The sequence below is a fragment of the Morone saxatilis genome, unplaced genomic scaffold (assembly GCF_004916995.1).
Source record: "Morone saxatilis isolate NCDOM2014 unplaced genomic scaffold, NCSU_SB_2.0 Contig9, whole genome shotgun sequence".
Taxonomy (NCBI): Eukaryota; Metazoa; Chordata; class Actinopteri; family Moronidae; genus Morone; species Morone saxatilis.
This window is the reverse complement of record NW_023340268.1, coordinates 18,899,109-18,910,779: the sequence shown is the minus strand read 5'-3', so window position 1 is coordinate 18,910,779 and position 11,671 is coordinate 18,899,109. Positions and strand designations below refer to the sequence as shown.

At 42.4% G+C, this 11,671-nt stretch overlaps 1 protein-coding gene across 1 annotated transcript in view; it reads right to left on the bottom strand.

The window, feature by feature from the left end:
* Nucleotides 1–7,866, bottom strand: part of khdrbs3 (KH domain containing, RNA binding, signal transduction associated 3) — a 101,045-nt gene extending 93,179 nt beyond the window's left edge. Inside the window, exon 1 of the mRNA XM_035681475.1 lies at nucleotides 7,697–7,866. Coding sequence (XP_035537368.1) covers nucleotides 7,697–7,787 — 91 coding nt within the window. The 5' untranslated portion in view covers nucleotides 7,788–7,866. The remainder of the gene's footprint in view (nucleotides 1–7,696) is intronic.
* Between the last annotated feature and the right edge of the window lie 3,805 nt (nucleotides 7,867–11,671).

The window sequence follows — 11,671 nt, the reverse complement described above, 5'->3', positions numbered from 1 at the left end:
GTCGATTTCAGCTCCCATTCTATTCCGCTCCACCATTTTTTTGTTCCTCCCCTCAGATTGCATTTTCCCTTTTGTAACTGACTTTGGTACAATCCCCTTACAAATAACCTTTCCCTGGGGAAAGAGACTCTTACTTTCTCTACAGCCCTGCCAACCCACCCCTACCCCTCTCTTTCTTTTCCATCCCCATCTCGCTTTGTCTCTCAGCCTCAGGCACAGTAAACAGATTGATACAGTCTAGGGGTTTCTTCTGCTTTTCAAACTAATCCAGTGTAATCCCAGTCTGTCTGCGTCCTGTCTTGGGCAGCACTGCGGAGCGCATTATCATCCAATAAAATGATTACTAATGGATCTATAAGTGATGCAGAGGCTGTGTTGCCACGGAGATGACTCTCCTCTCAATATCTGTCCTGCAAGTAAAGATCCCAATAGTTTTTCTAGCTAAACGTTAAGGGCTCTTTTTGTACAGAATAAATCACCAGGTATCAAAAAATGTCAAAGGCTTCATTAAAAGAAAAATATATCCATCTTTTGGAGCTTCTCACACACGTCGTCACACCCCTGTAGCATTACATACATGTAATATGTTTTGCCTTTTTGAATGGAAAAAGGCTTTTGTAGAAAAACTCAATAGTATGGCATCAAAAAGCTCTTTAAACCACAGGCAGCCATATGGACGGCCCGGCAGCACACACCTCTACATGATGTGGAAGATCAGCTTTCAGCATACTGCAGTTTGCATTATTTAAGCTGCCCTGGCTGGCCGCTTTAATTGAGAGTCTCCACCTCGATAGTGTCCTAGCAGACAGCTCAAGGCAGGCCCTCAGCAATGTATGCATGCAGGTGGAAGAGGAAAATGCACATCTTTGTGGTATTTGAAATATGAATGCAGCATTTGTACTGGAACAGCATGTTCAGCATGGAAAGTTGACAGCCTCAACATTAAATCAACAAGCTGAGCCCAAGGCAAGCTTTGCGCCAGGTGGAGACTGCACCGCGTGCAACGTGGTGATGGGATTGCGTGGACGATGATGGAATCGCTGTGGAGATGCAAGGAAAGAAGGAACAGCTGGAGAGGAGTAGATGCAATGAATAAGTTCTGATTTGTGGCATGACTTATTAAGAGAGGTGGAAGCAGAAAACAAGAAGTCACAAAGAGACAGTGACATGTTACTGAATACTACCATTTAAAACAGAGTCAGTGTGCTCAGATATTCACCGTTAAGCACAGACCAATATGATATCTGAATTATGTCGCCAACACAAACAACACCTCAGTCTGAAAAATACACAGATGTTTTTATCTACAACCTCTTCCTTATTTGTTGAACAAAATGTGCTAAACTTCTCAGTGAATCTGTGTTTCTTGTTGTTTTATTGCTGTTGCAGCCATACAGCAAAATAAGGTTCCTTTCCTGGTTTTGGATCCTGGCTGGGATCTCAGATGATCTGGTGTCACGAGACTCTGCTGGCAGTTTTGTGATACCTGATGCAGCTAACACATTTTTCATGGTACTGAAAAAGTCCTGAGGTTTTGCCTGTAGAGCATGGACTGAAAGGTGTATTATACTGGAAAGCTGATTTGAGCAGTAAGCTCTCAAAAAAGCTCAAAATCACACACATCTGACATATAGTGGCTTTGTGCCGCTGATTAAGCGAACATGTCAGCAAACACAGAGCAACATTAGCATTCATTTGGAGTCAAGTTTCAGGCGACCAGATTAATGTCACTCTCCCTCTCTCTGTTGTGAAGGTTCATCATGGGAGCGGTGAGAGTGAAACAAAGCATTTATATGGTGGACTATGCAACCAAAACAACCGGCTGAAAGACGTTAAAACACTGTATGGCTGAAGGGAGCTTATTGTTGTTGAAGTCTTGTTACTACATTGACCCCTCTGACATTACACATTATATATTACACAGCTCTAGTAGATTCAGTGCATGTCAGGCTTTTAATTGTTGTATTTCAGCCACGTATTTTCTTTCTGGCTACTTTCCAGTTGTTAGACTGGGTCAATGATGCTCATCCAGGTGAAGCTAGAAATGACAGCACGTGGCTTTCATCCAGCACTGTTGTGATGTGATCACTTCTCATTGAGAGCTGCTGTGGCTGTTTGTTAATGTGCAGAGGAACACAGATGACTCATGTTAATATTGCAGGGTTGACATTTTAACGGTATTAAAGCCTTTCAAGTTTTCTATCCGAGTGACAAAAGAGCTAAATCACAGCATCATGGGCTCATTATAGCGGCCATAACGAGTGACAACACGCACCCCGCATTACCAGCAAAATCAATGCGACCATGTGACTCGGCGCGGCGTGTAAACGAGGTGCTGTTCGGTTTTACAGCTGGGGTCCTCCTGCGTTAGTCCTGGCCTACATTGATTCCAGTGGGAGCCGTAGCAAGGCAAAGACAGGGCTCTGCAAACACCTCTCAGCCACAGCCCCGCGCAGCAGCCTTCCACTGCTTGTCTGAATGCAGAGCGGCCTGCTGGAGCTCCCCCTCTGCCCTCAGACCGTTCACTTGCAAGTTCACTACATCTGCGGGTCAAATCACCAGTGGGCTCTCGGGCTCAGCGCGGTTCAGGGCTGCGGCTGCGCCTCCACCTCAATGTGCAGCTCAGCGTGTCGGCCGGCCGCAGATCCACAGATCATTATCGCTATCAAGCACTGTTTCCCCAACAAAACGATATCTCTGCCTTTGATCCTACGCCAAAGCTTATTTTGGTTCACTTCTGGGCATTCTAACCCAGGAACTGCTCTCACTCGGGGCAGAACTCAAGCACAGCTAAAAATACCCCGCTGTTCTGTTGATGAGATGGAAATGTGTGAATTAACCACGGGGCATCATAGGATGAAGATACTTTGCCACACCTGCTCAGTCTGTGCAGATAATGTATGTTTTGGGGAGTTTTGTTGTTGTTAATGTTTGGAGGCTGTTAATGTAATGCAAACATTGTGCTGGGCTCCTGCTGTGGAATATCCCATTAAAAAGCACTAGATATGGAGCTTATACGCAGCACGGAGGTTACGGCGTCCAAACTGGGCCAGAGGTCCTGAAACATTCAGAGTGGGCTGCACGCTGCTCCGCATCCACATACTGAACAAACAGAATACATCTGGTGCACGGAGTCACTTTACATTTTAAATGTGTTTTTGTTTGTAAAACCTCTCCAAGCATAATAGGCCTATTCATATAGTGTCGAGCAACGTGAGTCTTAACAGCTGTGATAATCACAATAATCTTAATGTAATGGTAGCATTTTTATTTACAATATTTGAATCATATCTATATCTAGATATCTATACTTTGGATGTATTTGATATATTGGTATATCTGCTGTATTACTGTGTGGACTGTGGATGTCTGGATGTATTTTTGACACAGCTTTCATTGGGTACTTGTTGAATTTGTTCATTGTTTTGACATCTTTTTATCATCTTGGCTAGTTTGAATGGTTGACCACACCTGTCATCATGGAGCCTATCAGCCCATTGGTGTATTTATGGCTGTGGTGACCACATTTATCCATTTGACCTGGCAAAGACCCGACTGGGAACAAAATGTTCATTTAAATACATTTGTAGTTTGGAGTTAGTGATTATTATTTTATATACAATCTTTGAATTGTATTAATAATTATATATATATTATGTAACTTTAATTCTGACAACGTCTTAATCGTTTAAGTCACTTATTAAATATACTTTTCTCTGTTTTATATGATTTTAGATCAAATACTTTTGTATTTTGGGCTGTCAGACAAAACAGGCTATTTGAAGATGGTGCCCTGGGCTCTGGAGCTCTCTTTAGATTTGATCAAATAAGTTCAAAAAATGGTACAAATGTGACTTGCTTTCAGTACAAAATTTTCCTGAAATTTCTACCACATCTCACAACCATTATAAATGATGACCAGATAAAGCTAGCAAGTAGACTAGGGCTGTCACTTCAATAAATCATGTTCCAAAGTATTCCAACAAACCCAACATTTGTTTGAATTCACTTTAAAACAACCCACATAGCCTTATCATAAAATAGAATGGCTCTAATTTCATTCATTTGACAAGCTAAAGTTACTGTAAGTTACAGAATCAGCCTTACCTTTATCCACATTTTTCTACACATTACTTCTCAGATGCTTTGGTGTCTAGTTCTCTCAATTTTCCATGAGCAAAGACAAAAACAGTAGCCTAGTTTACTGATGGCAACGGACGGGGCAGGCAATGGGTCAGACTGAAGTTAGAATGGTAATTAGAATTTCAAATAATAAAGTTAAAATGTGTTTTTCTGTCAAACCACTGTTTCCAAGGTCAAGAATATAAACAAACAGTGGAAATAAGTGTTGCTTGCGGCCCCTGTGCCTCCACGTCCTGTAGGGTAGCACTGATTTCATGTAAATAACAGATGCACTTCATGCCACCCTAGGTGCTTCCGTACCTAGAAGCCTGTCATTAGTATGCTGCTGAGGATTTTTTACTCCATGTAGGCTGCTGCTCCTGCTTGTCTCTTATTTTGGCTTAAGATATTTCTGCAGCTCCCAGTGTCTGCTGCTGACTGTATGAGGCTTGTCACGGGGGCAGAGATATGGTCCTTTTGGGAGAAGAGCTCTGCGAATGGCCCAAACTTATCAAAGCAGCCCGCCCTGTCCCCAAGCTTCCAACACAATGCTCCCCTAATTTTTCCTGAATGGAAGTCTCTCCAGACCTGGAGTAATCTCATATTCGCCGCTTGCACGCAGTAACTCTAGTTACTCTCGCTCTGTTCCCTGCTTCCCTTGCCAATTGCATAATCAAGTCCAGAACTCATCAGCAAGATGGCAGAAGAAGTGCTCTATTAAGCTGCATCGTGTTCCATCTGTTGTGTAAGAGAGAGATAACAGTATTTACAGTTTTGGAGTTGTGGCAGACTGTTTCAGCCAAATTTTGTGCACCGCAGAGTACTGCTTACTTCATAAAATGTCACGGATTAATTCTGCCACTCGCGATGGTGTCCAACTGCAATCTTTGCCCCCACCAGAAATATCACAAACTAACTTTATTGGAACTGTTACATCCACAACTTGTGTTAGGTAAAAGTATATGAATGTAAAGCGCAGGGGGAGCATTTACTCTATCATTCTTTTTTGATTTGTCCTGTCTCATACTCTCAAGTATTCCATCATTTTCAGTCTGGGAAGTGGCCAATATTTGCTGGAACTCCACAGAAGACCTGCAGTGTGGATAAAAGAATTGAAGAGAGACTCTGTCAAGGAAGTGGTTGCTAAGTGTCTTTCAACTGGCATTAAGTATTCAGCGCTCCGGTCTTGGTGAGGCGGATATGTGTTCTTAGGGGGAAAAAAAGAAGGCTAACCCCGATTTGAGTAAGGAAAGCTGCTGATAACAAAAAGTGCTGAGTAAAACAGCGCCTTATCTTTCCTCGCGGACTGGGAGGAATTGACCTTACTGTACATGAATCAGCTCAATGAGAGATGCATTAGCCGACGTCTGTTCTTTCAAACAAGACTGTGCATCGATACTGTCACGCCATTCCATCCATTACTCCAACACACGCTGAATGAAAAGAAGACAGTGTATAGTGTAGAGGTATTTCATTTGACACACCATCATATTAAAAGGGGATAACGTGCTGTACGAAGGTTACAATTGGAATCACTGGCTCTCACGTATCAGAGTTTCTTAAGCCAGCGCACAACTATTATTTTATTAGTAGGCTATCTGAGGACACAGCAGGAGCACCAAACTCTTTCATGTCTGAAGCTCCAAACAATTCCAAAATGCAATTAATTTCACCACCAAAGCCCATTTAATGAGAGCAAATCAGATCAGAGAGGAAGAATTTTGCATTTGTGATCGTTTGTGAAAGGAAGAGATTACAGCGGCAGCGATCAGTCGATTCGTTTTCAATTATTATATTAATCTCTACCTATTTTGATAATCACTTTAATCATTTTCTTAAAGAAAAAAACACATCCTCTGATTACAGCTTCTCAAATGTGAATATTTAGCCTCTATGGCAGTGAAGTCAACACCTGGCTTGTGGACGGAACAAGACATTTGAGGACGTCACGTTGGGCTTCGGGAAACTGTGATCAAAACGTTTTATAGAGCGAACAGCTAATCGATTAATCGAGACAACGGCCGACGGGTTAATGGACAACGGGGGGAAAGCTGAAATCATCCAGGTCATTTCACTCAGTCAACAGTCAGCTGATGGAGGAGTCCATCCACAGACATTTCACCAGCACTTATTTTCAGAATGGATTCATGTAAAGTTTTTTTTAAGCAGAAATGCTAAATATTCACAGTGCAAGCTGACAGGATTTGCTGCTTTTCTCTGTTTGAAATGATGGTGAATGGGATAATATCTTTGGACAGTTTGAGGGCATCACACTGGGCTTTTGTCACTATTTTCTGACTACACTGCACAGTAATGCAGTCATGTCAGGAAAGAAAATAAACATGGGTTGCTCCCCTAAAGTAACTCTAATCACACCATAGGTTTTACAATGTGACAGCATATCCAGAAAGGTCATTCTGTTTGTCACTAAACTGCAGAGTAAAGCAAACAACATTAAAATTAAACCATGCCTCACTTTGCTGGGGCCCCGCTGGAACCCTTTTAAGGGCCCCTTGAGGTCCCAAGTTTGGGAGGCAGGAACTAAAAGGGACATGGCTGCCTGAGTAAAAACAGCTTGGTGCAGGAGCTTTATCTTGGGGCTCAATGGAATTAGTTACAGTGCAGCAGGGCTGTTTACAGACTACTGCTCCTTGTCTGTTACCTTTAAAGCCAACAACAGTCTGCTAGACTCTAGACAAAGCCCATGAGTGCTACTTGAAGCACTTGGATGCTGTAACAGTGCACTTCCCACATGAGGAGCTCCACGGGGCTGCATCTGAAGAAGTGCTTGCAAAAATTCCGACAGCTTCAAAGCAGAGGGCTGTGCAACGGATTAATTAAAGCGTCTGCGAGCGCTGCTGCTGCTGCTCCATCCGCTCACAATTCCATTTCAGTCACGTCCACTTCTTCAAAGGAGGAAACACATGTACATTTGAATAAGAGCGTGATTATTCCACTACTCGCACCGCGGCTTACACATGTCTGCATGGGATAGAGATGACTGGATGTCAAGGCAAACAGTGCTGCCTCCATCCACACACTGCTGGCTGTGATTCGGTGCTATCCCCACTAAAACAGGTGCATTGTCTGCCAACTTATTCTCTTAACATCAGTTACCTTTCCTTAACCTTTGTGCCAGGTCAAAACCAGCAGCAAAAAAACCCCTCATTCAGAGATGCCAGTGGTAGGAATGCCATCATGCACGGTCTCATGTCCCAACGCTTGTCCAATTCAAGTGAAAAGTTTGTTAACATCTGGGCTGAGTCATAAAGCAGGTGCAGTCTTCAGTCAAAGTTGCCCCAGCTCACCGGGTTCTACACGACAGGAGGCTGGCTACATGGCACCTTTGCTGCGTAACAACTGAAAGGACCTCGCTATTTTAGTGGGACCAAACAGGAAATTGTAAGTAGACCCACAAACCTCTTATTTATAACTTATAGTAGGCGGGCTGCATGGTGGAGTCATGTAGCCCGCAGCCCAACACCGAGCGTTAAACCTGAAAACTGTGCCACACACTCGAACACTTTTCACACAGCTAAACTGTTTACTTCAGTATTTCACCACGGACATTTACCTTGATCCAGTAGCCGCAGGGAGTGCTGAAAAGACGGGTCCAGCGTGTCCTTCTCTGCCATAAGCTCCGGCAAGTACTTTTCGCTCTCCATCTCGTCCCGGGCTTTGGGCTCCAGGTAAACGACACAAATTTAATTCAAGTTAATACAAAAAAAAAACTTGACTCAGCGTCCAAACGGCTCCAAGTAAGCTCCAAATATTCTTTTTTGTGAAGCAAAAACGCGGGCGATAATGTCATTCGCGCTCGCGCTACAAGAGCATTTCTCAGTCCTCGCGGCGCGCGCACACACACACACACACACGGTGAGCGGTTAAATGTGACCGGGAGGTTTTATCCCATAGAAGAAGTGTTGTTCAGCCAGCAGAGCCCCGCTACGCATCACAGCCGGAGTGAGGTTCCCTGTCCTGTTCCTCTGGGTGCTCAGGCTCTTTGAAGCTCACTCTGTTGTATCCAGTGCTCAACTGAGGCGGCGGCAGCTATTGGTCGGCCGCCGCGCGCGACACGCAGCCGCTGGGAAGAGAAGGGGGCGGAGCAACGCGCCGGAGCTGTCCGCGGTGCTGAGTCCCGCCATTACCATGTCATTATCATAAAGTCACTGCGAGCAGAGGCGGCGTTTCAGAAACACCAAACCAGGGCAGAGTGCCTGCTTCTGCCATCAGCCCCCATTAAAGCCCTCTAAGTCTGTTTGCTTGTGTGTAATGTTAATAAGAGTGTCTCTGCATCTCACATTGCTGAGCCTACCATTTCACCATTATTCAGTATATCAAAACCTCTACAAGTGCTCATAAGAATATATCTGAGGACAAACTTCAATAACCAGTTACAACACGTGTGATCAGTATGGTAGCTAACACCCATAAACCAACCAGCACTCCTATACTGGCATACTACCCCATAAAGCACAACAGTACCAACTTAACTAACAAGGTTAGAACCACATTTTGACACATAGTCCATCTAAATAAAGTGTATTGTTATTATAAAAGATGTTGGTTATGATAATAATATTTGATCTGCAATGCAAAAAATGATATTGCATTACATTACTGCACCTATTGCCTCACTCTATTATTAGTATTTAGTTTTTTTCTGGGTGAGACAATTAACTTTAAAAAAAAGTTTATTATAATTTCCTAATAACCATTAAAAAAAACAGATCTCTCTTCAGTTAACATGTCTCTCATCCTCACAGAAAGCATTTTTGACATAAGACATAATGCAGATACCACTGTGGTAGGAAAGCGTACTGTGTGTCTACTGGGACATGAAAAGTACCATTAACTTTGATAACTCCTTGATGAGTAAGACAGACACACGATGAGTCACTAGACAGAGATAGTTTCAGAGCAAAGCCTATTCTATATATGTTTTCCGCCCTTTTCTCGGATATAATTACATTAGATATAGAAACACAAAGTGAAGGGTCACATATGACCTCTGAGAATTCAGAACCGCCCAGAAAATGTGAACATATATCATTCCCTATCTCGATGCAGATGAGCGAGACATGCAGTATGTTTTGCTGTGAATCAGGTGAGAGCTGACTGGCCCATACAAATTATTGCTGTATATATATTTAAAAGGGCTTATTGTGTTCAGATGATGTATGTTAATATAGGTACGGTTGGAAAATTTCAAATCAGTCTGTACAGTTACAGGAAAGTCTCAAGAAGCTACATAATTGTCCTCTTTACTCAATGGAGAAATTGATTAGGACTGTACGACTCCTTAGCTTGCTTTTACTTGTTAGGACAAGCTGTCAATAGCGCTCAGGAAATCCAATCACCCTCTCATAGGTCAAGCATGCTTTTCTCCCGGGCGTGTTTATGAATTCATTAAATAAAAAAAACCCAGTTGTTCAGGAAACACAGCCAAATAAAGCCCCGGTCATTATTAAAGCCAAACATGGTGAGTCTCCAGTTTCCTGACAGAGAACAGACAGACACTGATTTCATTAAAAGACAGTAGAGTTTATCCAGATGGCAGATATCTAAAGATACAGATATAAATCCACTTTATCAGTTCATCATTCACAATAAATGCAAAAGGGCCTTTGTGGGGAACTAAGGGTGTTTTTAAAAAAAAAAAAAAAAAGGATTTATATACACGAATCATATTTGTTAGAAAATGTGTAAAAAAGATAAGAATTCTGTCAATATTTGTGGAGGATGCTGAGGTAGCCTCAGGTGGGCGGCTATCTGTAGGCTGATCAGAACTGGTTATATAATTGAGATTTTTTTTTCCCTCTCCATTCTATTTCAATAACTTGGAGAAAATGTGACCCAGAGGCTAAAACCAAGATGGGTTTATGTATATTTATCAGCGCTCTATCCTCTATGAACTTTGGAATGTGCTACTGGTTGTTTTGCTTTTGTGGCTTGATTTGTGTTCTGGAATAACTGCTGCAGGCATTAATGATGATGTGTATATATTTTATTAGATTTTATATGTATATGTATATATATATGGAAAATGAATAAGTGGTATTTATGCACATATTTCGTGGTGAGGTCTGCAGAGTTGAAAGGTCTGCAGTGATCCAGAAGAAAGAGGGAAACGCAGACAGGGTGTTATTTGTAAAGCTGTAGAATGCTTTCATTAATCGATGCCCCTGGTAACACTGTAAGATTCATGAAATTGCGGCCATGAAAACGTGTGTCATGTTCGACTTCTGCTTATTCATATAACTTCCCGTCTTAAGCATGTTGGAGATTTATTTATTTTTTCCTACAGATTCTTTCCAGACTCTTGTTTATGAGTGATTCACCGCAAAGAGAAACGCATTATGAATCAGCTTACTTTTTAATCTCTCCCAGAGACCATTAAAAACCAGCTCAAATGCACTAATCTCCTATTCGGAAGAGCGACTTATTTATAGATATGCTTTCCATCTGTTGCTCCTCGTCTTCATAAACAAAGCCTCACATTGTCATTGACGTTTGAATCAAAATTGCGGGCCTGTACGTCTTCCTCGGGACGCCTGTTTCCAAAGGGAATCTAAGTGATCGCAGTACATCAATTGCAATGAAAATAATCATGGTTTATGGGGCAACATTTTTATATATGTCACTGCAGACCACAAGGGCAGCAGCACTGGTGTAAACAAAGCTATGAGGAATGTTCTGTCAGGTGGGTGTAAAGAATGAAGAACAGTGGGCTATTACAGTGACAAAGTGTTATTTTGATCATTAGAGAATGGCTGCCCCCTTTCTCGCCCCTCAGCCTGTCCCAGCCCACTAAATATGATGTTGACTACACCCAGAACTAGACAGCCTGTGCTGCACCCCGGGGTGTCATATATGGTATATACACCCATACTATTATGTCTGCACACTTCTGCATTCACAGTCTCCCCCTTTAGTAACAAGAGGCAGGGATCTAATCAGCGCTGCAGTCTTCTTCCCAGTGACTTGATGTAAATCCTAACTGATATAAATGGAAACACTTGTCTTGTCAGCTTTCAATCTTCATAAAATCCCATTTCAGCGAGAGGATGTCACCGGGGTCTTGTCACCTGAGGAGTAATTAGACCTTCATGCGTCCTCAGGCTGGCTGCTGTGTCACTTTGTGTCACAGAGAGAACATGGACTCCAGAGCGAGGAGGCTTCACCGCGTTTTTTTTGTGTGAAATGGACAGCATTACAGTGGCAAATCAGGAGCACTTTTAACACCTTAAATAAGTCGATTCCTTCCATCAACACATTTCGCTGGTGACAGGAGGACTGCTAGGAGAGTGGCAACACTGCCTCCTTGTGACCATGTCAAATTATTTAAGAAGACATGAAGGGTTTATATGATAAAATAATGCCCTTTTTACCTTTTCCATAAGTTAAATCCTTTTGGAAAAGTGGTGGGTTGTAAATAAAACACTGTTGCAGCTAAAAAAGTTAGAGCTTGGCTAATTTTCAAAAAGCTTTGAGGTAAATGGTGTGGTTTGTTTCATTTATCAGCAGCCCCAATATATACTGAGCACCC